The sequence below is a fragment of the Apus apus genome, chromosome 2 (genome assembly GCF_020740795.1).
Source record: "Apus apus isolate bApuApu2 chromosome 2, bApuApu2.pri.cur, whole genome shotgun sequence".
NCBI classification, from domain to species: domain Eukaryota; kingdom Metazoa; phylum Chordata; class Aves; order Apodiformes; family Apodidae; genus Apus; species Apus apus.
The window spans coordinates 132,936,878-132,963,981 of record NC_067283.1 but is presented as its reverse complement, the minus strand read 5'-3'; the positions used below and the strand labels follow the sequence as shown (position 1 = coordinate 132,963,981).

Sequence of the window (27,104 nt, the reverse complement as noted above, 5' to 3'; positions counted from 1 at the left end):
GCATCAGGGAAATCACACCCCCACTGTAAATTAAGAGAAAAAGAACAAATCAAGGATACAGAATGCAGGTAGGAAAGGGACAATTACATAATGTCTCTAACACTATGCCTGTCAGAAGCGATACATTCCACCCAATCACTCCTACACTGAGCCAAATAACAAAGAGAATTCAGTATTTCTTTCAGTTAGTTTAGTCAGTTGCTTAGTCCTGTGGTTAGTAACCCTCACTGTTAGAAAATAGGCACTTCCCATCTTCTCCCTAAAACGTGCAGTACCTTTTGCACAGGCTGGTCCAGCATATCCCGGGGAACAGTCACAGTGAAAGAAATTCCAACCACCAACACATTTGCCATGGGCACCACAGGAGGCCATCCCACTGCTCTGGCACATTTCATCTGTAAGGACACAGCCAGGAGCGCTGTTCAAGGACTCTGCAGGGTGCTCTAAATCATAGACCTGGCAAGTGACACAGAAAAATGCCACATCAGGTGTCTGCAGTTAACAGCAGTTAACCCAAGACTGGTCTTGGCAGCCCTACCTTACTATCAACAATGAGATTGCGGATGCAGCCTATAAACCCTCTGAAGCGCCTTTGCGAGCTGTGGAACGGCAAAGTCCTCTTCACTCCACCCAGCTGCAGGGGCCGATGGCCACTGAAGAGCTCACCCATGCTGAAGGCAAGGGAGGGAAAGAAGTAATTAGTGGCATGCAAAATACAGCAACTTGGCTGATATTTTTTCCCCTTTTCCCTTAGCTCTTTTGAGTTATTATGTTTCCATTCCTTGTTGATCCTTTTATTTTTTTTTACCTTTGAGATCCCACTGTCTCTCCAGAGGCTTCACAGGTAGACAGATCCATTTGGGAGCTCTTCTTAATGACACTGTCATTGTCTCTAACTGAGACATTTACGCAGTGGTCAAGAATCAGCTTCACTTTCTAGAGAAAGGCATTATTTACAACAATAGCACCCAGAGATGTGGATACATTTTCATTACACATTTTCTTTCACTTAGTAGAAGGGGGAATAGTAACTAGTAATTACAGTGCAGGAAACATTATTAAAATAATCAAACACTTTCACATACTAATCTGGAAGGTTACTGCACATGATGTATGATTAAAAAGGCACACAAAAGAAAAATCTGACTCATGGTAGAAGGAAGGTGGAATTTTCTTGGAGTTTTCTGCCAAATCAGAATCCAGAGACACAACCTAGCAGAAGAGACAATCTGCCAGGCTCCCCAGCCCAGATCCTACACATGCTTGTCTTATGGGGGAGTGGAAGGGGGAGCCTAGCAGATGTCTTGTATCAGCAAGATGTTCACAAAAGCAAGATGTTCCCTTACACAAAAGCATCTCTCTCCTTTGTGCTTCATGTCAAAAGGCACTTGGTGGACAGAGTTTCACACTCCAAGAAATTAAGGATATTTCACTCCATCAGTACAGGAAACATTTAGCCCCTGGATTATCACAACTCTGTGATCAAAGTGGATAGGATGATTACACAAAAAAATTTGCAGGCCCCATTTAAAAGTTGGATCAGACTTCTCCAGGCCTCCTTCTGCTTCACTGGCTCAAGACTAAGGGGATGTCTCAGCTAACAAACTTCAATCCCTGCTGTTGCAGAGATGATGAAAGACTGATTGATGAGAGAGCTCTACAGAAGGGAGAAAATACTTAGGAGGGATAACTAGGTACATGGATTACTGCTTCTACAGGATTGTCCGTGTTTATACTCACCTTTCCATCATTTATAATTTTTATATTGTGCCAGCGGCGATCTGCAACATTAACTTTTTGTGACAGCTGCAGGAAAAGCCCACCAGAGCTGTGGCTCAGGGTCAGTGATGGGATGCCTCCAGAGAGCTCTGCAAAGAAAAGACTCTTACTGGATGCACACGAACCATGTTCCCACACAAACTCAGGTGAGCCAACAGTTGTAGTTAGGTTTTAGTTTCAGAAATTCTTTAGCCAGTTAAAAAAAATCCAACTTTTAACACAGGATACAAACTGGGCATGCTGGCACATCCTTCTGGATTCTCCTTTTTCTCCAAAATGAACTTTCTGAACCTTTTATTAAAAAAAAAAAAAAAGCCTATCAACTAGTACTTTCAACAAGCAGAATCTCAGCTTCACACAAAGAACAAATCCTCTCTGAAAGCTGCTCACCTAGAGCAATGAAATCTTCCCGTTCTCCAGGCTGCCCCCACACCACTGGCCCGTGGTACAACAAAAGGCCATCGGCGACTTCAGTGATGAACTCCAGGGAGATGCGGCTCTGGAAGCAAGGCTTAAGAGGAGGGAACCAGGCATAACCAAAGCCTCTGAAGCTGTGTTTTGTCTGCTGGCAGTCTGGTCCGTGGAAATTTGCAGAACATTTGCATCTGGTAAACAAACAAACAGATAAATCCACTATCCAAGCAGAAATTGCAAAGGGCTCTTCCCACAATAAGGACTCTCCTCTTCAAACCCAGGAGCCCATGTGGCTTAGGCTGTAGTGCCGGTTAAACACTAGCAAAACTTCCATCATGAAATGTTGCCTATTGACTTGTTTCTATATACACAACCTAGCTTTAATTCTACATGATAGCATGTAATAATTCTGTGAACAAATGACAGACACGACATAATACAGAAAGCACCTGAAAACCTCTAATCTCTTTAGCCAAGATAAGAAACCCACTTTTCACTAGGCTTATTTATCAGCTTGTTTAAAGACTTTATTATGTTGACAGGGAAAGCAAAGGAAAGGTGTGGGAAGGTAATACCACCCAGAAAAAGTGAGAAAAAGGATGACAGCTGTAGATTTTGGTAACTTCACTCTTGCTGTCAGCTAATTACTGGTTTATTTCCTTTACACTAGGAAAAAATAGATGCTTGGGGTTCCTTCCTTAATACTCAGAGGATTCCATAGAAAAGAGTAATCACAACATGACACTAACAAAAAACTGTAAGGGGAAACTAAAGGAGCAACAGAAACGGGCAGGAGAACAGGGAGGGAAAAAGCTGGGCCCCTATTTCTTAGTTTCTGCATCCCATGGATTGCTAGTACCTCATGAGAGCAGAGCTTCAGGGATAGGATGCAGGAAAAGATCACTCGAAAAAACACTGAAAACAGAGCAGACGTAAGGAAGCCTCAGAGCTGAGCAAATGACAAGTGGCAGAGGCCACCCAAGGCCTCTGGGAAGCAAAATTTCCCTGGTTGGTTACATCCAAGCAGCAATGGCAGGTGTAGATCTTTACTATGACCAGGCCTTCTCCATTGTCAGTCTGAGTCCTGTCACCCATATCAAGGGTCCTCAGAAAAGGCAGGAGAGTTGTCTCTGATTTCCTATGTTAGGATGACAATTTTTTAAGCAAACATGCTCAAGGCTTGCCTTCTGGAAGGAAACCAGGCTCATTCTGAGCTACTATAGCTCCATCACTTTTTTCACCTTCATACTGTTTTGTCTATGACATGTCATTTTTGGATTAACAAAAAAATGAGGCAAGGAATGTGGGGAAGAGGTTATTATGTGACATGATTCAAATGTTTAACAACGTGAAGGTAGCCTGCACAAAACAAGAGCATTTTGAAGGATGATATTAAAGGAACCAGTGCAGCCTGCAAACTTCCCAAGGCTTTTCCAGAGACTATGATGAACCTAAGTACCTACCTGAAAACAGATGTTTGTTTGCAAGGTCTGTGAGTGAATTATAACAAAATACAGATCTGCCACAGTGAGAAGACATACAGTGATGCCTTCTAAAGCTTCCAGTCCTCCTCCTTACAGACTGAATAGAAGCATTTTGTTTGCACACCAGACAAAGCTTTACCAACCTGTAGCCCAAGTCAGTATCCACGCATGTGCCACCATTGAGACAAGGGTTTGTCTGGTATGAGGAGCAGGAGAGGTGAGGACTCTCCCGAGCTGCACAGCCACAGTGGGCATGACTCAGGACTGTCACAGACACCAGCGAAACACTTCCAGCTGTGGTTATTGTTGGCAGATGAGTTTGCTCATGCTTGCTGATGCATCCGCTGCTATGACTGCAGTTTGCAGTCACACATTCATCAATGCCAATCTGGGTGATATTTATATCCAAGATGTTTTCCAGCTGTGGAGAACAACTAGTTGCATTCATCTGGCTTTTCCACAGAGAAAAAGCTCACAAATGACAGCCACAAGAAGCCCAAGTCTTATGTATTATCAAAACTTATTGCTGTGCCACTTCCAACATCTATCTCACTCTACCCAGTCTAAGGCAGCTCAGGCTGGCACCTGCTAAAGCTGAAGCCTTGCTGTAAGTCAATTATAGTGTAAGCAAGCACTTAGAAGACAAAAACAGTCATATCATAAACTGAGTGGATAAATTTTAATGTCTGATGGTTATGGGGGACTACTTACATAGCTATTTGTCATTTTAACTTGGACTTCTGTCTTTAAAATCTTGGGAAGGGTGGGCCTTTTCTGGCCAGAGTGAGTTGTTACTGCACCACTGATTCTAAACATAATTCTTATTTCATGCCCTGGGTACCAACAGACACACTTCCAAAAGGGTGAGTCATTTAAATCACTTCACTCAAAACTTCCCCTCCCCCCGCCCCCCCCCAAGAGGGGCAGGGACTTTACTAAATTGTCAATGCACATTCCCAACCTGTTTTTCCTCTGGAGAATGGTAATTTTACTGCTTTGCCCTCTTAACTTAGAAAGTTGGAACTTTTGTCCAGTTTGTGAGTTTCAGCTATGGAATGTTTCTGTGGAGATGACTATAAATTGAAATATTAAGACACCATTTAGAAAGGCAACACCCAAACACATAGACTGTAAGTCTTTTCAATAGGAAAAACACGTTCACATTTCTAAAAGCTGTTTGTATTTCAGTGACTTACCCTGTATTTATCAGCTGGCTTTTAAAACATTCATATTTGAAACTTGTAATATAAATGTTTAAGGACAGTTCAACTGTTTGTATCCTGGCCTGCAACAAAGGAAGTGTGGCCAACAGGTCAAGGGAAAGGTTCCCTCTCTACTCCACTCTCACAAGACCCCACCTGGAGAACCGTGTTCAGCTTTAAACTGGAAGCGGGTAGATTTAGGTTAGACATTAGGAAGAAAGTCTTTAGTATGAGGATGGTGAGACACTGGCCCAGGTTGCCCAGGGAAGCTGTGGGTGCCCCCTCTCTGGAATTGTTCAAGGCCAGATTGGATGTGGCTTTGAGCAACCTGATCTAGTGGGAGGTGTCCCTGCCCATGACAGGGAGGTTGGAACTGGATGATTTTTAAGGCCCCTTCCAACACAAACCATTCTACAATCCTATGATCAGTGATTAAAACTATCCATCTTTCTCACACATTACTCCCTCTGTCATTCTAAGTGCACACATTCACTAGGCAATGCATATTATCTGAATAGATACAATGAGAAGATGCTGTGGTTTCATATGTAGTATGGATACTTACCCATGCTCTGGAGGCAGCTACATTGCCATTAAGTTTCTCTGCTTTATAATAAGGTGGACCATAAACTGCAAACCAAACATCAACTCCTTGGGTTTGATTTGGACTATTTAACACACTGAACATGTGAACATTTTCTAGTTGGACTGGTATAATTTCTGAAAGCAGCTTCTTCATCTGGTAGTATTTACTCTGTTTTTCAGGGGACTGGGATATAAACTCCTCTGGAGTGATATCTGTAATAGAAGTTAAAAGCTTGACAAACACATATCTTGTAACTGCTGCAGCAATAAAAGAGAGGAGCACCACAGAATAATATTAAGGTTGAAGAAAATGCATTCATCTGCAAATTCAAGAGTATTTGCATTTTAGGTTCTGAAATTTTCCATGTTAGCTTCTGCTCAGGGTTTCTGTTCTGAAGCTTTTTGACTCTTATTAATTCAACATTTTAAAAAAATCTTTTAAATCAGAAACAAGTTTAAGAAGATTTTACTTTTCCACAAAGATTGACATAATTTGGTGAATTTCAGGCAGACACTTGTTCAAAAAAAGGTTTTTTTCCTGAAATATAAATTGCTGTTTTGTTAAAAAGTTGGTGTAGAAATCTTTCACCTATTTTCTACATCAGACAAGGATTTCTTGCTTTTTTCTCCAGAGAAGTGCCTTCACATGCAGTGTCAGAGGACCATGCAAGATGTATTTTCAAACCCTTACCTAGAAAACTATTAACTCTCATCCCATTTCTAAGGGCGTTAGAATTACCAGTGACACAATAGTCACATTGAAGAGGTAGATTTCAGAATTATGATCCTAACGTGATAGATTTCAGAATGATGATCCTAACGTGTTTCATCACACTGCTTACCTTTTATTCGTATAGAACCAGCATTATGGAGGGCATCATCTTTGATTTCCTTCACTATAACCTTTACGGTTGAGACAACATCTGGCCAGACTCCATCAATGACTCTAACTTTTATGTTGTATGTTCCTGGTGGGCTTCCTTCTTTAATAGTCAGCAAACCTGAGTTATCGTTAAGGATAAAGTACCTGTAATAAGGGTTAAGCCAAGGAACAATGTATGAGAAGTTCAAAAGCTAAGAAGCAATTATAATCACTGCTGTTTTTTTCTGATCCACTTTATTTTGGGGAAGTTACTAAAGAAAGTAGATGTCTTCCCCCATGAAAGGTCAAGACAGAACAGAACTTTTTAACATTGCCTCTGTTGGCTCCTAAAGATTCTTCACCAGTATGGCAAGAAGGTTTCTTCCTCATTCTATGCCATATTAACTGTGTAGGAAGACTCAGGCTACTATAGCCATAATTTTAGAAACAGTGCAAACTCCCAGTTTAGATAGATTCATTGAGACTGACACCTCTGCCAAAACCTCCAAATGCCACGTGTACATCTCAACCCTGGTCACAGTCCAGGCACTTTGGTATGAACACATCTAATATAAATAAGGTCTTAAATCCAGTGGTGATGCAGAAACATCAATTCTCCAAGAGCTTGGATGAAGGAGGGTGGAAGTCAGTGGGTGTTTCTTCTCTAGTGGGTCTGATTATGGGCAGGACTGTTAATAAAAATTTGGAAGTGTTCTAGCCCATCAGGAAATGGAAAGCAGACCAGTTTGGCATACATTGTTGCCTACTGGGACCTCACACTCAGAACAGCTTTTGGAGAGCTACAAACAAGCATCTAACAAAATTCTTTTGCCCACTTGTTTTCAAAAAAAAAGAGAGTTTAAACATGTTCTTGTGTGTGCACAAGTCTTGCATACACGTCACCCAACTCCCGTTTTTCTCTCCAAATACCTTGATGTTTTCCCTTCAAATTGGTAGATTTTGCGATCCCAATCATCATCGTCAGGGGCAGGGACCTGGCCCAGTACAGTTGTGGGTAGGATACCTAAAACAACATTGCATGTAAGTGGCATGCTCAGGCATCTCACACAAACAAGTTGGCCATGCAAGTTTACTGGTTTAAGTCTAAAACATCTACAAAAATAGTTGTGATGGCTCCTGAGATATGTACACCAACTGCAAATTCCACATGGCATCCCGCTTATCCTGTTTGCTGTATGGCTACATGATTTAATTCAACAGCTGGCTGCAATGAAAAGCAGATGAGAAGGAAAAAAGACAAGCCACCTCTGAGGAAAGATGTAAGAGATATTCAGAAACAACATCAGAATTACTCATCTTCGCTATTTTGGCTGCAGTATTCAACCAGCTTACAGAGTAGTTTAGACAGGGATTGGAGTTTGGCAGGTGAAACAATACAATTTGGAGGAAATCACAGCAAGATAGAGAGGATGTCCAAACTACAGTAACCAGACTTATTTTTAGTAGATGGTGAGTGTTTGGGGTGAGATGGAAAGCAGCATGTATTCTGCTGGTTTTGCATCCTCTCAGCAAAGGTAACAAATCAGTATTTCATTGTTTTACAGAAGTTGTTTCTGAACTGAAAGATCCACAGATACCTGAATGAATACATCTACGGAGTAGAGATTCAAGGATGCACTAAAAAGAGGAAAAAAAGTGAGACTTCACCTTGTGAAAAGGAACAGCACAAACCCTGACAACTGAGTGACTGCTGTGCAAAAAGGAAAGTGTACCCTGCCTGCAGCTGTGGCAACATTCATTGGATATTTTGCAGGAGCCACATACAGGGTGCCCTGGAGTCTGGCTCTCACATTATATGAATATAACATACAATACAATAGTAGCCTTTTGATTCTGTCTCTCCTTAATATTTTAAATAACCAAAGATCTGAGGACTTCAAGAGACCCACCCAGAAATTAAGAGCACAGATGAGCTTAACTTTTAACAATGCAACTGAAAGGGAATTCAGGCTTACTGAAAAGATCTGGTACTTAGGCTGCAGGCAGAGTTTCTCATGAAACAGCAATGAGACCTGGTTTCAACTTTACAATAAGCTGAGCTTGATACTAAGCACACCACAGGCAGAACAACACGTCAGTGCAAAAAACTGGTCAACAGCGTCTACACAGAAGTAGTTCCGAGTGTGCCCACAATAGGCAACCTATTTAACATGCTATCAAACCACAGGATACACAGCAGACCAGAGGAAGAGGAAGGAATGACCTGAGCCTCCATGGATGCTAGCATCCCAGGAACTTGTAATCTGTGTGGTTTATTTTGCTGTTGAGTTTATTATGTGGGGACCCTGGATCACAAGAGAACTGCTAGCTAATTGCCAAAGCAAGACAGGAAAGGTGGCTTGGCTCCTCTCACACTGCCTGCAGACAACATGCACAGAAAATCCCCCCATACCAGCACTTGTCAGCTTAAGGCTTATATGAATATCTCAGGCAGTTTACATGTTAGCTCATCTAAGAGTATTCACTAAAACTGAATTCAGTCTGCAGGAGGAAAAAGGTTTAAGGAGGAGGAAGAAGGTTCTCAGCATTTAGACTCATGATTTTGCAGCAACATCATGAATTTCGTTAATACTTTCCCTCTGAAATGTTCATGCTGCTGGAAAACTGCATCTGAAAACAGGAGATCATTACGCACATCCCTACTCAGATTTTAGCTTATGTGGACAGATTCCTCGTGTGTATCTCACAGCTGCTCCTCTGGCCTCACTGTTACACTTGGAAGTAAGGATCAGGCAGTAATTTACCATCATAGCTGTAAATGAGACACTCCATGTGGCCAGGGGAATGTGGGTGATCGTTTTGGTCCCCGATATTCACGGTCAGCGTGTTAGTGGAGCTCATCGGCGGGATCCCGCTGTCCGTGATCAGGATGGGCAGGTAGAACACCTTGTCCACTTCCCTGTCAAAGGTGCGCAGCGCCGTGAGCAGGGCACTGCCATTGTGGAAGTCCTGCAAGTCGAAGTTAGTCAGGCTATCAAAGTCACTGAGAAGCTGAAAGGAGAAAGGGGCTCCGTTAGCAGCAGTGTCTCGGTCCTTAGCATACAGCAAAGTAGAGGTCTCATTCATTTGGACAGCCTGTGGAGAAGCTGTGTTTTCCCAGACCACTGGGTTATAATGAGCCTCAAACTCTGGCCCGTTGTCATTTATGTCCTGCAGAGTCACTAAAACAGTGGCACTGCCAGTCAGAGGGGGCTGCCCCATATCAGTGGCAATGACAATGAGCTGGTACTGTGTTACTGTCTCATGATCCAGCAGTCCTGCAACTATCACCCACCCGTCGCTAGCCACAGAGAACTTGCCACCTGGATCAGACTTGTTTAGCAGGTGGAAAGAAAACCTTCCGTTCAGGCCAGAATCCAAATCAACAGCAGAAACCTGAACAACTTTGGTGCCAAGAGGTGCATCTTCCCCCAGTGCAGCCACTTCATAGAACTGGGGGTAGAAGACAGGAGCATGGTCATTGGCATCCTCCACATAGATCACACAGTGAGCGATGCTGAAGAAATCCATGTCCTCTGCTTTCACAGTCAAATTGAACACCCTCTCATGAGGCTTCTCAAAGTCAATCTGCTTCCGTAGCCGGATAAACCCACAGTTATTGACTTCATCTGTCTCTATGGAGAACTTGCGGTCATTGTCTCCATCAAGGATGCTGAATGTCACCATGGCATTTTCTCCCTCATCTCTGTCCATGGCAGACACCACTGCAACCTCAGTGTTAATACTCGCATTCTCAGAGACAAATGCAGTGTAGATCCTTTGCAGGAAGACTGGAGCATGATCGTTTACATCAGTCACCAAAATAGTAGCAGTGCCTGTCCCAGTGAGCCCTCCTCCATCTCTGGCCTCAACCACCACTACGTACTTGTCTTCCTTCTCCCGATCCAGGGACCCAAGCACTGTATAGATGGTGCCACTAACTGAGTCAATTGAGAACAAATTCAGATTAATTTCATTCTGGACATTCTGAATGATGCTGTATGTTAGTACAGCATTTGTACCAGCCTTTGGGTCATCGAGGTCCACTGCTGTCATTTCCATGACAGACGTTTCTGCTGGAGAATCCTCAGGGACATAGCCCATGAAACAGCCATCCAGCACACACAGGAAAAGGGGTGCGTTGTCGTTCACATCCTTCACCTCTATGATCACATCTGCAAAGCCAGTCAGTCCCTCTCCGCCCTCATCCGTTGCGAGAACAAGGAAGCGCCATGTCGATCGCTTCTCATGGTCCAACCTTTTATTTGCACTGATCTCACCTGTGTTCTCATTGATGCTGAATTCACTACTGGCCCCCTGCCCGTGCAGAGAATAGTTAATGGCGTTTTGATCAGCTGCTTGGTCAGGGTCTGCTGCAGAAACCTGGAACAAGCCACAGCAGTTAAGTGTTTATGTGAAAGAAGAGGCGAAATCACTGTTCCTATATTGATGGCGGTTGGTGTCGTGCAGGCTAAATAAACACTATGCATTTTAACAGCAAACATCTATTGGTTTGAGTAATTCAGGTCAAGTACTCTTTCAATAAACATAATGCACAGCCTAGAGAAACAAAAAGATCAGTTTTAGACAAACTAATGCATTCTGCTTCCCAGTACATTTGGGAAAGAGGAAATAACTGCAGGGAGAACCAAGTGGAAGTAATAACAGATCTGCTGAGCAAATGTTTCCTGTAGAACTCTTCAGAGCTGGAATACAAAGGCAAACAGGGGCTGTTTCTCTCCAAGTGCACAGAAGGCTGTGAAAATGTGGTGGCCATACATCCAAGCTGATTTATCAGCACAGGCCAGAGAGACCTCCCAGCCCCTGATTTGCATCCAGGGATTGTTTAGGAGACTGCTACTTGGGCCAGCCAAGAAGTCCTCATCCCAGGGACTGCTCTAACAACAAAACAATGAAGATGATCAAGTTCCAGAGGCAAAGAACAATCCCTGCTAATGTTCATTTGATAGTATAAACGTAGCCACAGAGTCTGTGACTTAAATGCATGAGGTACATGTATGCTTATACAGTTACTGAAAATATGCTAACTGCTTTGCAAAGGAAAGCCATCACGTTTTTCAACATCTAGAATCATAGAATCATTTAGGTTGGAAAAGACCTTTAAGATCACAGAGTCCAACCATTATTTTTGCCGTTCAAGGGAGCAAGTCTATCACACAAATTCAACCAGGCTTTCTTTATTCTCTTCCTTACAGGTAGTTGCTAGCTAAATCCTAATGCCAGGGCTCATCCACCCTAAAGAAACTATATGTTTGGATTTGTGTGAATGGCTGGGATTGAGCTACGTGCCTACTGTTTTACCTTTAGGACAAGTACAGGCAGATCTGTGAGCTCCTCTAAGACACTGCCCTGGTATTCGTTTTGAGTGAAAACTGGTGCTTCGTCATTCTTATTGACAACATTGATGATGATAAGAGTGTGGTTTTCCCATTTTCCATCAGAAGCTACAAGGCGGAGCTCGTAACGTTGTTCTTGTTCATAATCCAGCGGCTGAGCAATGAAGACAGTTCCAACCTCAGGTTCCACATCAAAAACTCCTTTTGCATTTCCCGATGTGATCTGATACCTTAGTTTGGCATTTGCACCTGCAATATAAAGCACATGACTGTCCCCTCTCTGAATGCTCACTCCAGCTACACACAGTGGGCATGTATCCAAGAGAGACCTCGTTTGCCCAGACTGTTGCAAACTAGTCTCTTTGCAAATGAGTGTGTGGGAGATTACACAGCCACAGGCACAAACAGAATGATCTGTGTATCTCATTTGAAGAGGTTGTGTATGGTAGATTGGGGTTGGGTCTGCATTTATATACACACATATAATTTCCAGTCACAGAGAAGCACCTGTTTATTAACAATGAAGCAATCATGTGCCTCTCATTTATTTCGCGTTCATTTGCCAATAAGAAAAAGGTAACATACTATTAAAATACCGGAAGCTATTTTTTCCTAATGTTGCCTAAACATCCCATTTCAGGTGCCAACAATCCTTGAATATTTTTTTTTAACCACTGGATGGTGCTAAAATACAACAGAAATCCTCTATTTTGAGCAATCATTCATCTCAGAAGAACACTGCATGTGTACAACAGCACTTGTTTAACTGCTGCAAAACTTTTAGGAATTAAAAAAATTAAATTGGTGCTTCAGGTCTACTTACTTGAAAAGGGGAAAAAAATGACACTGCATTCAAGGACAAAAAGCAATTTCCCAAATTATATAGAGGAACTGCTAAGAACACAAAGAACGTTCAGCATTTCAAGTTGTGAGTCATCTGTGGATGAGAAAACTAGAACAACATGGATGGCAAGAAAGTCAAAAGGCTGTTCTCAGCACTGTTTTGTGCTTGGAAGAGTCTGGCTGCCTTTGCAGGCTGCCTTTCAGCACCACTTGCTAGCTGCTTTTGCCAATTCCTCTCAAGTGCAGCAGTCAGGTTTAAATGACCTCTTTTCTTCTCCATCACAGGCCCTGAGGGGCACACAAGCACTGCCACCAAAAGGAATGGTCGACTCCCACCTGCTCCCAGCAGCATGTTTCTCTGGTGCTCATTTGGGCTCTGTCACCAGTGAACCCACTTGCTGTTGTTTTAAAAACAGGTTTCTTTTCCTCCAGCAAGTTGAGATGGACCAACTCATAAAAGGAGCAAAAGAGCCCCTGCAGACACAACAAAGGGAACTGGCTGGTGATTGGTGCTATTGGAGTGGCTCAGTGGTTCCACATCATGAGAGCTGCCTTATTGCTGCCTTCTCCCTGCTTTCATTTCTGGCCAATGTCATCTCACATTTTCCACTGTGTGACAAATTCTTCCACAAGCAGATTCAACTCATTAACTCATGAAAAAGCCCACAGGTTTGGTTTTCTTGTAACAGTAATAAGTAAAACTGGCTCACAGGCAACTCTGGAAAGCACAGGACTCAGCACAAAACAAGCACATGCTCAGGAGTGAGTTTTTATGTTACCTCCTCTGAAGTTACAGCAGGGTTGTGACTCCAGGTGATTTCATTTTGCCCCAAAGAGACTGCCAGCTACCTTAACCTCTGCACTGCCAACCTGAGCACCTAATGAAAGAAATGCTGCCGTATGCCCAGAACTTGTCTCCTCACTTTTACAAATCTCCTGAATGCAGAGATTTGTTTGCCCAAGAGGCAGCCCTATACACAACAGAGTAACATGAAGAAGACTTACGGAGAAGGACATGCAGGGCAGATCTACTCACCCTCATCTTCATCATCTGCTGTTGCTGTCACAACAGGACTTCCAACATCCCTGTCCTCGTCTATGCTGACCTCATACACTGACCGAGGAAATGCTGGAGCGTTTCACATTCACATCACTGACAAAAATCCTTACGTAGGCTGTGTCTAAGGAGGAGATGCAAGAGGAACATGCAGACTAGAAATAGCAGAAGTGAAACACCTTGGTGTATTCCAGACAACTCACATGCCCCTCAAGTCCAGCAAAGCTGAGGAACCCGTAAGCTGATATCTTTTACCCAATATATAATTCCTTACTAGTTTTACCTGTGTTGGGCTGCCCATGAACACCAGGTCTAGCAGATTCTGAAGAGTCCTGAGACTGAACTTCAATCAAATAAGAGGCTCTCTTCTCTCTATCAAAAGATGCGTAGGTGGAAATAATTCCTGTCTCAGGCTCAATGGTGAAGAACTGGTAATCCTCACTAGCATCTTTCAATATTAAGTAGTGAACCTAAAAAGGAAATAGGAGAGGTTGCATTTTCCACTTTCATTTGTATGCCCAAGTGCCAAGAGCTCCCCCTTCCCCAGTAGCCTCCTGGGGCTGCCAGCTAAGTAGCAAGGCTCTAAGTTTTTTGTAGTCTTTTTTGCACCTGTGTTGGGGCAATCCCAAGCAAAAATACAGGCTGGGTGAAGGTTGGATGGATAACAGTCCGGAGGAGAAGGACTTAGGGGTGATGGCAGATGAGAAGCTCAACATGAGCCAGCAATGTGTGCTTGCAGCCCAGAAGGCCAACCATGTCCTGGGCTCCAACAAAGAAGCATGGCCAGTAGGTCAAGGGAGGTGAACCTGCCCCTTTACATGGCTCTTTTGAGACACCACCTGGAGTACTGTGTCCAATTCTAAAGCCCCCAACATGAGAAGGACATGGAGTTCATGTTGAGAGTCCAGGGGAGGGCCATGAAGATGATTTGAAGGCTGGAGCACCTCTCCTACAAAGACAGGCTGAGAGAGTTGGGGCTGTTCAGCCTGGAGAAGTGAAGGCTCCAGGGGGACCCTATAGCAGCCTTCCAGTACCTGAAGGGGCTGCAGGAAAGCTGGGGAGGGGCTTCTTTCAAGGGCTTGTAGTGAGAAGACATGGGATAATGGATCAAAACTAGAAGAGCCGAGATTTAGGTTAGACATTATGAGGAAATTCTTCAGTGTGAGGATGGTGAGACACCGGCCCAGGATGCCCAGGGAACTTGTGCAATCTCCATCCCTGGAAGTGTTCAAGGCCAGGTTGGATGGGGCTTGAAGCAACCTGGTCTAGTGGGAGGTGACCCTGCCCTTGGCAGGGAGGGTGAAACTAGATGATCTTCAAGGTCTTTTCCAATTCAAACCATTCTATGATTCTATGATTCCATGAAACAAACTTTCCCTAGAATTGTCCAACAGATGAATAGCTGTCCCAATCATATCAAAGCCCATCAAGTCCAGTATCAAATCTCCAACACTGGAGATTAGATACAGCTATCACTGTTAAGAGAGATCATGACTGACAGAAGGACAGAGAAAGTATGGAATGACATCTTTGTTGGTATCTTCCCAGCTTCAAGCAACCCACTGGTCTTCTGACGTCAAAAAAAAAAAAAAATGGGCTTAACTGAAGAGTTTGGGTCCTGTTCAACAAGACTGAACAAATAAAAACATCCACTGATGAAAGCAATATTTTTTTTTTCCCTTTAACAAAGGTTTGCCTCCCTCCTCTGAAAAAAACATTTCCACCCCCACCTCCAAGTCATGCCCAGTCACTGCCAGGCAGTTCTACCACACAGATGGCTCTTCAGAAATTGCAAAATGGAAGTTACAAAACAGCAAATCTCTACCACCCAGAGGTCTCTCCCAGAAGGGCTAGCACAATTTTTGGAAAAGGCTTAGGAAAATGCACAGAAGAATAGCCATTTCCTTCATAACACTGCTTTTTCCTACGATTAGTTCATTATGACAATGATGGTCAAAGGTTGGTTTGACCAACCATTTCACCAGTGATGGTGAAAAGTTATTTAACTGATCACACTTAAATATCTGTATCTAGCTGACCATAATCACTGCTGGTCAATTAAATAATGAGCTGAAGAGGCAAGAGTTTAGAAACATGTTCTGCAGCCAGCTCCACTTGTCTTGTCATGGGAGCAACCCTGAGAATCACACAGTGGTGCTCTGTCATGGTTGCTGGATCAGGATGAGCTGCTATGACACAGGATCCCAAGACCATGAACACCATCTTCTCTGCCCGCATTCCATATTATGCACATGTGGCACATGCTAGACAGATGCTTGACGAGTGCTGTAGGAAGTGCTTGTGGCTCATTACCCTGTCATCTGCTCTTTGTGCACTCTCACTAATTAGAGTACTAAAACTTGCCTATTGGGAGGAAAAGAATTGGATGTAAGGTCAAACCTCTCCATGCAGGCCAGAATCCAAGTCCGTAGCTAACACCTGAACTACAGATGTGCCAACATCAGCTCCTTCTGGCACAGACACCTCATAGTTAGAAGACGTGAAGAATGGAACATTATCGTTGACATCTGCAAAAGGAGGTAATGGGGACCATGGTGAGAAAATGTTTGAAATCTTTTTTTTACTGTTTGTTTTTCTTTTCCCCCACAATTGTAATTTTGGTTTGAGAAAGAACTCACATTGTTCACAGTAAGAAGCAATCCTGCTTTGGGTCTTCCCATTTTCATGGTAGCTGTCAGAAGGCATTTTATAGACATTGAGCAGTTTCTGCGAGACAGTGGCCTAATCCCTGCTAAGATACTAGCTAACAATTTGATCAGTGATCTCCTTATAGTAAGTCCATGAATGCCAGAACCAGGAGACCTTCATTCACAGTCTGTGAAGAGCTGGTTATCTACAGCAGTAGTTAATGTAAGCATTTTATGAAGGGCTGATTAACATGCAATGGAAATTAAAATTGCAGAGTCTATAGAGTTGGCAAGGAAGGTGTGTAAGACAGTCTTTCCTGGCCTTTGCAGGGCAGCACAGCCAGTTGTGTTAGGCTGTAGGGCCTAATGGTTATTTAAGATGCAGTTGCACATTAGCTTCATTTAACTACTGGCTGATGTCCAAAGGAAGTATGCTGATCTTCTCACTCTTGTCATCCTGCTCTAAGCCATGGGATCCCCCTTCCCATGAGCTGGATCAGGTGGCTGCACGTCAACACTGCTCATTTTGTTGCTCTGAGAGAAGACTGACTTTCTGGAGAGAACAGGGGCAGCTGATCTGACACGTAGCCTGATCCAACACAAGGGACATGGTGAGATCACAGAGGGGAAGGAAGGCCCTGGTAGTGGCCTTCTGCAGCAAGGTCAGGTGAGGCACCATGCAAAGCCACATTAAGCTTACGTCAGTGCTCGTCTTGCTTCTCATCCTTGCCTGACCCCTGTAGAGAGGTAAACTGGAAAACATATGTCCAGTGTTTTGAAGGGCCAGTTTCTGACAAGTTTTCTCCCTGAAACTGCTGTGTAGGAGCAGATGAGCTCAAAGAACAGGCCGGGGAATTATGACAGCACTGACTTGGTTCTGTTTGAACTGCTCTGGAATCACATCATCCTGCTCAACCCATAACAAATCAGTCCAGTGTTCCTCTGTCTATAAGACAACAATACTCAGAAATGCTGCATAGTCCCCTATATCTAATTGCACTTTTCACAGTTTAACAGCTACATTTTAAGAAAGTAATTTTCCTGTGTTGTGGCACAGTGCCAAAATGGCAGAGCTGTATTAACAGTTCCTTGGATTCATCTGTCTTTATGAAGAGCAGATAAAATTCTTAATATCTCATTCTGCAAACCCAAAAAGACACATCAAGTTTTACTACTGCCACATGACTCCATTGATTCTGACATACAACTATTTGCAGGACCAATGTCTTATATTACTTTATTTTTGCAAGTTGTTTGTATGGGCTTCTGTAAATTCCAATTTTCTTTCTCTCTTTTATGCATAATCATCTGTGAAAACTTACTTTCTAACAGTCTTTTTTTTTTGCAAATTTTATAGAAGATAATATGTCTTCTTAGAGATAGGTTTCAGCAAATTCACTGAGCAAGGTAAAGAAAATAAGATGCTACAAAAGACTTCCTTTTCTGTGTGCTAGTGCATAAATAAAGGCCTATTCTGCATAGGAAACTTTCTGATGACTATTTCTGTTTTAAAGGTGTTTAACTTGCTTTTCTCTTCCATTAATGCATACAAGTATGTTTTTGGTTTTGTGTTGTTTGTTTTTTGGTGGGTTTTTTTTTAATTATTTTTTATTAAATACTAAGTTATTTAAAATGGATTTTTGCTTGTAAGCAAAATGAAGTTTCGGCCAAATTCTGATACCAATAACTGCTCTATAGGAAAAATCTTCAGGGATAGGGTCCATAATCTGCAATGAGGTTCAGCCCCTGACATGAAACACTTGTCCTCTACAAACCTGAAGGGTTTTCTCAGTGGTGGACTGTGGAAGACAGGGCAAAGCTGTGATAAAGTGAAGCAGGGAAGTTGAATTGCCATTCAAATTACCACTTAGATCTCTCATTTCTGTGGTGGTGAGCAAGACAAATGTTTTTGCTGGAGACTTCACTTATTCATATTTTCATCTAAATAACTACATATCAAAAGTAATCCCACTAATGCCTCAAAAAACAGAATTAAAATTGGATTTTTAGTTTTATTTGTACAGCTTTACAAAAAGATTCCCCTATAAGTAGGATTGAATCAAGTACTTGAAAACTGTACCTATTATCAGGACCCTCACCTTTTCATTTCTACAATTTTAACCACAATGTCAAATAGAAAATTCTGAATGCAACAACAATCCCTAAACAGACTTGGTTTCTGTTTGATATCTACCTGAGCTGTTTCTCTTTCTACAGGACAGAAGATTTCTAATAATATTTGTCTCCTTTCAATAGTTTGGGAACATTTATTAGATTTTTCCTCTTATTAAAAGAAAATCTTTGTAAGTACACTTATAAAAGCAGACACTAGTGTTACATAAACATTCACGCAGCCCATTTTTGCATTATCACATTTTCACATTTTGGAGTTGCACTTAAGAGATTGTCCCAAACATACCTTTTTAATGACACCACAACTTCCTTTTGCAGTATAGAAATGTACAAAGTGTTCTTAGATGACCTGGCATTTCATGGATGGCACCTTAATTCATGGTGTTATACTAAAAATAACAAGACTCTTGTTCTGAATGAGCTTACCTGTTATGTTCACACAAACAGTGGTAAAGGAGGCTAAAGGGGTCATGGCTACGCTTTGTGCCCGGACTGTCAGGGTGAAAAACTTGGTTGTCTCAAAGTCAAGCGGTTCAGCGACTAGAAGAGAAGCAGATCCATCCGCTCTGTTCGGCTTCAGATAGAAACGAACTGGCATGTTCGTCTCTGGAACCTGACCCTCCTCCAGATTGTATGTAACCCTGGGATCACCAAGGGGGGATGTGGCTTTGATGGTCTGAAGAAGAAAAGAGCCAGCACATACATTCATGAAGCACAGGGTTCCGAGTGTTACATGTTCAGCTGATGCCAAGAACATACACGCATAGATATTCTTCAAGAACACAAACGCCTGTATGATTTGGATAACAGATGTGAAACAATTTACAGAGCTGGTTTCATTTTACAACATTTAGATTCGCTGCAGGTCTTTAATCAGCAGTAGATTTACCTGCCTGTAAATGTGCCAAGCAAGAACTGCATCACTGGCTAAAGGAAATACTTCCTCACTACTCCTTCCAAAACAGAAGCCATCCAAAAGGAAGCCAGTTCTTCACCAAGCTGTACATTTTACCAGGAAAAATACAGACAAAAACCCCTCTGTTTTTAAGTGCTATATTACTTGCAGGAGGAGGAAGGCAGGAATTATCTGGCAATTTACAGACAAGACTACCCTTAATGAATAAGTCTCTACAGGTTAAAAAGAAATCGGTTAGAAGAGCTCCAAAGCAAACTACAGCTAGTCCAGGCTGTAGAGCTAAACTGACAAAAGCTATAGCCAGGCAGCACAGTCCACTGGGGATGGAGGAGTGAGGAGCTGGGTCTTGGTGGGAGCACTCAAGGACTTTCTAGGCGGGCAGGGCACAGGATTTGCTTCTCAGTCTGCCTGTGGGAGCACATCCTGAGAGCCATTAATGTAAAAAAGTCACGGGGAAAACTGCTGCCAGCTGAAACACTGGCCTATTCTGCAACAGGTACACCTGACAAACACAAATGGAGTGCACAGGTGTGAAAGCTGCTAAGGAGACAGCACAAGGCATCAGGGTTGCCCTCTTAACACGGAGACAGAGAATAACAAAGAAGCGGAAATGAAAAGAAGAAGGAAGGAGGTAGCTGCACTTTGAACATACCACTATCTTGGTGTCACGAAGGGTGTTTTCAGGGATGGTTACCCAGTATCTGTTCTGCTCCCACCGGGGCGGCTGGCTGAGCGTGTTAGTGACAGTCACTGCCAGCTCCACAGTGCTGCTCCTGTTCCCTCCATCTGTTGCTACAATATAGCGACTAATGCGTGTTGTCTATGAAACAAAGAAGATCCAGGATATTTGAAAACCATTTTGTACAAATCAAGAGATTGCAGTTAACCCCCTGAGGGTTTGGAGGCTGCTTTCTCCCAAGCAGAGTCACATTACCTGGGACAGCGGGCGGTTCACGTATACCCAGCCTGTGCTGGGGTTGATCTGGAAGTATTCCAGCTGATGCTCTAACATCGAGTAGCTGATGGCAGCATTCACACCTTGGTCATTGTCATGAGCTGCAACACGGAGGAAACTTGTCCCCACTGGAGTGTCTTTGCTGAGGAAGTCTTTGAAAAGACAAAGGCAGTGTCAGCAGGTCTTGCTCTGATTTACGAGGCTGTGTAACAGAAATATTAATTTCTGTAATGAGGCAGGTTATAAAGTATTGCCACTAACAGAGTCCCTACAGTCCTGTTTTAGCTTTCCCTTCCCTTTCCCCAGACACGGTGGGTTAAGTGAGCTGGTTAAGGTGAAGAAAGTCCCGGTGGCAGCATCGCCAGGGGGAGGCAGTAGGGAATCACTAAGCATGAAGACTCAGGTCATAGTGAAGGGCCCCCGAGCACTCCAGTATTTTGGAGAAGCTGCTCAGGGCGAAGGCAAGGATCATTTTGTACATCCCCCTTTCCTTAGGTCTCACTCCCTGTTTCCAGCAATACACCTGAGACAGAGGCTGTGTCTTTGTGTCCCTAGTCTTAGACCAGTTCTTCTTTGAACCAGCTTTGATAAACTTAATCCAAAAATCTGGTGGCAGAGTCCACACAGCTGAAGTACTTATATCACAGAAAAATAATTAATTTTGTCTTCCCTAAAGCCTGATTCCTGGCAACAAAATGATGGGAAATTGTGAGCAGTTATTCCCTATTCCTCTCCTCTCTGTGAGGCATAATCCTATAGAAAGCTATCCCTGCTGGCTGCCCCTCTTCCACAACCCAGTCTTCGGATTGCTCTGATCTGACTTTTGTCCTGCTCTTCTCTCCATCCTCAGCCATCCAGACCCAGTTTCTCCTCCAGGCAGCCACGGGTGTTTGCCTGACTGGCAAGCCACTCCATGGACTACAGCTCCAACAGCTCGGTGTATTGAAGTGCATTGAGAAGGCTGTTGCAATTAGGTTTAGACAACTCAGTCAGTCCACTTAATCACTTCTTGTTCAGAGACTGTTTCATATCTTTGATCTCCATTGTATTTGTCTCCTTTAACGTTTTTGAGGAGAGACAATCAGATTTGCACACTATGTATAAACTGGAGTGGCCATGTTTTCCGTTTTTGTTTTTTTTTTTCCTTAATATCTACAGTCTTTGGTACTGGGGCAGTAAAACCTTAAACCACCATCACTGCTTGCTCCATGAACAGCAATTTGAGCTTTAATTAGCTTCCTTTGTCCCCCAGGACATTTAATTAGCCAGAATTCATGCTCCTTGTATGTCAGTAACAATCAAAGCTTCCCTCAGAAGACATGTACTGGCAGTAAAACAGATTAATGAAAATGCAATTTATTGCTAAGAAACACTGTAAAATATCTGGGTTTGTGTTTAAATTTATGCTTTTACAGTCAAATCTGGTTAAATTGCATTGTAAGAAAAAAAATATACTTGGAAGGGCCATTCTCTCTCATTTCATGTACTTCTGCTTGCTGCTGGCATAACTCTTACAATTACTATACCATCCCTACTGCATTGAGTTAAGCATTTCCTTATTGTCTGTTTAAAAGGCAGATGACAAGATGCATGGCTTAAATCAGGGATTTGACCAACATCCTAGTGCAGAGGAATAAAGAACCAGCAGTTTCCAGGATGAACAGAAACCTATGACTAATAGCATTTGATCTTGTTAGAGAAGAAGCTATTTTTATTTCTGTGACGTGCAAACATTGATTACTTATGTATAGATGCTGGATAAGTGCTATGCATAAAGTGACCTTATTATCTGTCATTTCCACACCCCAAAGGACTGCCTTTGCTACAGGACCTTTGCTGGTTCCCTGTGTTCATGAAAAAAAAGAAAAAAAGTCTGCCCACTCCTCAGAAATGCTGAATTCATCATAATTATCAAATGCAACCTCTCAGCTTTACTACTTTTGAAAAAAATAATCCAGGCCAGTTTCACCTGAAGGACATGTTTGAAGGCAGAGTAGAAAGGTTCATCTTTGCACAAACATTACCTTTACCTCAAGGACTTCTCTACTCAGTCCAAAAATATTTCTCTCCAGTGGAACCATTCCCACTGTTAGGAACACAGAAATTACTATTCCCAGTCTGCACATTTTAACCAGTTTGGCACCTCGAGTTAGTCACTATAAGATACTCTAAAAGGTGCAACACAATTTTCTTTCTGTCCCTGTGCATAACTATAAAGTGTAGATGCATATTTAGACTATTTCCTAGCAAGTCATTTTTCCTTCTTAAAATCCTGTCAGCTTCTCTTTGAATCCTGCCAAAATTCTGGCCTCTGTGATACTAAAAATGACTTATTTATAAGCCATCTTGTTTTCAGTAAGTCATCGGTCCCTGCCTGACATTTCCATAGAACTGGCAGAACATGTCCAAAATTGAGTTGTTGTCACATGCCATGTCATCAACCCTTTTTTTAATTGCCATTCTTGCTGAGGCAATTACACAAGGAAAGGTCTGCCTTAGTCCAGCAGCTAGGGAGTGCACTCATCACATGTGGGTGACTCCAAGTGTAGAGGTCCAAGTGTATTGAAGTGCAGGATTCTACTGGAGAAGAATCGAGTAAAATAAAATGGAAGACTGATGAAAAGCCTATCATGTGGGGATGAAAAAGGGAATGGCACCAGGGCAAACGGGAAAAGCTAGCTCAGCAGCACAGTCGCAGGAGGCATTGGAGCTCACAGCCAATCTCAGGCTAGAAGCCAAGGATTTTGGCTTGTTTGACAAGAGATAAATACCATTCCAGCCTATTCAAACAGAGGTGCTGTGTCAAAGAGACACAGATGATAATTGCTCTTCTAATCAGAGCTGATGATTTCTCAGCAAGGATGTCATGTTGTGTCTTGGGACATTGAATACAATGTCAGTGTGCAGTAAAACTAGGCATGGGAAAGCTGGAACGGGAAGGGATCAGATTTGCCTGATCTGCAGGAGTGAAGACTGTCAATGTTCTTCTGAATATTACACTGAATAAAGAGGACAGTGAGAAATTCTGCTTATTTCTACTGAAGCTGGGTTAAGCAGTAACTGGCTTCATTGACAACAAAGGAAGACTGGTCACCTAAAAAAATGACCATTGTTATAAGGAACTGCTAAACAGGTTCACATTGCAGTACTGGGTACACGCAGTGAAGAAACACTCACACTGATAGCGACTGTTCTCAAACGTGGGGTCGTTGTCATTGACATCAGCAATAAGGACGGTGACCTGACAGAGGCCGATCAGCGGCTCCTGTGCCTGGTCGGTAGCAGTGACAGTCAGCATGTGCTCCTTCTGCTTCTCCCGGTCAAAACTCTGCGTGGTTGTGATGACTCCTGGGAACACAGACACCTCCTGTTCTGCGTGTCACAGCCCTGGGACTGAATTTGCAGAAAGGGACCTGCACGTCTCCTGCACAAGAGGAAGCTCTGACCACACAGCACAACCATCAAGCTTAATCCACACCAGCCCTTCAACAGATACCTGGGACAAGACCAAGTCAAATATTCCCCTCTTTCTCCCCTCCTCACATGTCACATCCTGCCAGCAGTCAACAGCTTTCTCTCCTGCTGCCCTGATACAAGGAGCTTCAATCTGAATACCTTGTTATCTCACTCCTTATGGAGCACAGAAGGACTTTCTATTCCTCACTGAGAGGCCTCTCAGATGTACTCTAGTGATAGTCCAAGTAACTGAATATTCCAAAGACAGGTCATTATTATGCTAGGTCACACCACAGGAGGCACAAGTGATGTGACCAGAGTAATTTCTACTACAGGAGCTGGAAGCTGCTTCATTGAACCAATTACAGTAGGGCAGAATCACCTAGTTCAGTTAATAAATTGAACTCCCAGTATTCAGCTTTTCCTCTCTACTGACCAAAATTCTCCCTCTCTCAGATCTTTTCTTCTGGTTGGGAAACTGTCAGGGCCACTTCCAGAGCTATGTTTCTACTATGCTAGGGACCACAATTCTGCTGCTCTGTTGTCAGTTCTTCCAGTGCCATCCTGGACACGCACGTATCAAATCTTACTGTTCTGACTACAGAAACATCCAGAATGTTTATAACTCCATCATCTCAAGTGCATCAAGACTGTCTGTCTGTCAGTCACTGCCTTGTTCTGATAGGAGGGTTTTGACTCTACAGGCACTGCTCTGGACCTCCTATTTGCACACAAGGGGAGAAATAAACCATTTTAAAGAACTGTCAGGCCACACTGAAGTGAATAAACACAAGCTGTTAGAATCACACTTTCTGCTCTGCGTTTTTTTAGCTACACTCGATCCAATAGGAAGATTGATGATACAGAATTTATTTCCCTACTTAATTTGTCCTTTAAATCACTATTGTCTTTATTTATTCTACACGCATGGCCAACCATACACCCTGAACTTTTTTCAGTGCTTATTCTACAAGCTGTTATTGCTAACCCAGTAGTTACACTGTTAAGGCCAAGAGCCCACTTGGACACACTCATACGCTGGCATTCTCAGTACAACCAGCAATGCCATTTTCACTTTATCTCAGTAACCTGAAAGCTACTGACCTGTGTCTGGGTCAATGCTGAAGCCAAGGGAAGCTCCATCTCGGTGCATGAGCCCGTACTTCACCTCCCCATTCACGCCGAGGTCTGCATCGTGAGCTTCTACCTGTAGCACGTACGTGCCTGGAGGCTGATTCTCCAGAACCCAGGTGCTGTCGCTGTAGTAAGTGCACTAAAAACACACCCAAATATCCAACCCTATGTATATTACACAGAACCATATGAATTTGCTGCACAGTATCAATGCTTTTTCCAGCAGAGCTGAGAAAAAACTCAGAAGGAAATCACTTATACTCACAAAGAACTCAAGCTCAAAGGGAGAGGAAGGGCAAAAAGAGAATGAAGACTTTGGACTATAAGTATGAAGAAAGTTGGATGCGTGTTCTCTTACAGATTCATTCTGCAAGCACAGCCCCTCCAGCCCACCAGCAACCACCAGGAGCCAAGAAGTCTATAACCTCAATTATGGATGGGAAAAGAATATCTGCAGAAAGACATCTTACCTCTCTGAAGACAGGCTTGTTGTTGTTAACGTCGTTAACTCCTACAATAACCTCAGCAAAACTGCTGAGAGGGGTGGGTCCCCCCGAGGCGTTGTCATCTATGGCAGTGATGTTCAGGGTGTACTGTGGCCCCTTCAGGCTGGGCGGTGGGTTTCTGCGGAGTTTAATGATACCTACATTTGGAAGCATCAAGTGTCATCTTATTTTACTGTGTGAACAAACAAAATCAAGTGAGCATCACGCTTCTCTGCTGCTGTATTTTTGGTTCAGTTTGTATTTGGGTTGCAAAACATTGGAATTGATCATCTAAGACCACAAAGTTTTTGAACCAGGATCTCAAGTTTTGGTTAGTATTTGGAGAAAAGCCATGATATCGAAGAGCAAATTATCACAGATGCTATTTTCTCAAATATAAATAACTGTGTCTAAAACCTCTTTCCTTACCTTTCTGACTATCCAGTTCAAAGTTGCCCTCCTCATTGCCTCCTGTAATTAGATAGAGCACCCCATCTCCATCAGGGTCCTTTGCCCGAACAGTAGCCACTAAGGTGCCGGGACCAGCATCTTCCGAAAGGAAAGTTCTGTAACTGACGGACATAAGGGAGCAATGGCAGCACGTTCAGTACCAGAGTAACCATCACCATGTTAACAATCAGTCAAGGGTTATAAAGTCATTGTGAGTGTAATTTTCTCCAAGCTTCAGGCATGCAACCATGCAATTTTAATCAGTTTAAGATGGGACTTGCAGCATCTTTGTTCAGTACAGAGTATGTATTTTAGGATTGTAATCCTGCATTTTTGCCATACATCATTTCCAAGGACCTTTTGGAAGACATGAGTATGCACCATAGTACACTGCAATGCAGACCAGGATCACTTTTCTCAATCCTAAAGATGAGAAAAAGGAACAGTATCTGTCCTGTGGTGTTTCCATTAGTAGATAGGGATATGGCAAAGCATCAAATACTACAGAGATGAATGCAAAAAAGTATTTCATTTTGTAAATAAATGTGTTTAAGTTTTATATTTAAAACATGTCCATAGTTTAAACTTAGAAAAATATTAGTTGTATTAATTCAAGAAAGGAAAGAAGGCATTTTGAACAAACAGGGCCACATAAAGTTGGCTCATAATAGAATCTGCTGCTGGTAAAATTGTTTTAGCATTTGCTAACTACCAGCTTAATTTGTCATATATTTATGTATCTCCAATCACTTGGAGAACTAGAAGGCAACACAGTCAAAATCATTCCCTACAGAGTTAGGTCTTTTACTCATTCTGTCCTCTCTATATAAAGTCAACAAAACTCTATAAAGTCAATATTCTGGTATCACAACTGGCACATTTTTTGGATACAATCTGGAACTGAAGGGCCAACTCCTACAAAATTCATACACACTACCCCTCCATTTCACTGGTTATTATAGTTGCACGAAACAAGAAGATTTAGCCAAGTGATATTGAGATTACACATATGAGGAGCATCATTAGAAACCAAAGCAGGCATTCCAGCTGGCTTACACGGACTGGGAGAAGACGGGAGCCTCGTCATTCACGTTGGCCACTCGAATCCGCACGGACGCCATCCCTGTCCGAGGGGGGAGGCCTTGATCGACAGCTATCACCACAAACTCATACACATGGTTTGCTCGCTCAAAGTTCAGCCTCTGGTTAGAACTGATGACCCCGTGATGTGTGATGGAAAAATCAGTGCTCTGGATGAAGTAAGTGATCTCAGAGTTGGGGCCAGAGTCGCAGTCTGTTGCAAGCACTGTCAGAGCACACATTTAGCAGAACGGTCATGCTGCG

General features: G+C 42.9%; 1 protein-coding gene across 1 annotated transcript in view; it reads right to left on the bottom strand.

Moving 5' to 3' along the window:
• LOC127380810 (neural-cadherin-like) overlaps positions 1-27,104 on the bottom strand; it is a gene marked incomplete at its 5' end in the record, with an annotated part of 53,404 nt that overhangs the window by 5,844 nt on the left and 20,456 nt on the right. Inside the window, 23 exon segments of the mRNA XM_051610292.1 lie at positions 276-456; positions 539-671; positions 809-936; positions 1,741-1,868; positions 2,170-2,384; positions 3,821-4,098; positions 5,445-5,677; positions 6,307-6,491; positions 7,257-7,350; positions 9,092-10,709; positions 11,649-11,932; positions 13,563-13,665; positions 13,667-13,707; positions 13,867-14,053; positions 15,984-16,111; positions 18,791-19,040; positions 19,933-20,100; positions 20,215-20,387; positions 23,413-23,583; positions 24,796-24,964; positions 25,296-25,468; positions 25,740-25,882; positions 26,817-27,066. Of these exon segments, the coding sequence (XP_051466252.1) occupies positions 276-456; positions 539-671; positions 809-936; positions 1,741-1,868; positions 2,170-2,384; positions 3,821-4,098; positions 5,445-5,677; positions 6,307-6,491; positions 7,257-7,350; positions 9,092-10,709; positions 11,649-11,932; positions 13,563-13,665; positions 13,667-13,707; positions 13,867-14,053; positions 15,984-16,111; positions 18,791-19,040; positions 19,933-20,100; positions 20,215-20,387; positions 23,413-23,583; positions 24,796-24,964; positions 25,296-25,468; positions 25,740-25,882; positions 26,817-27,066 (5,433 nt within the window).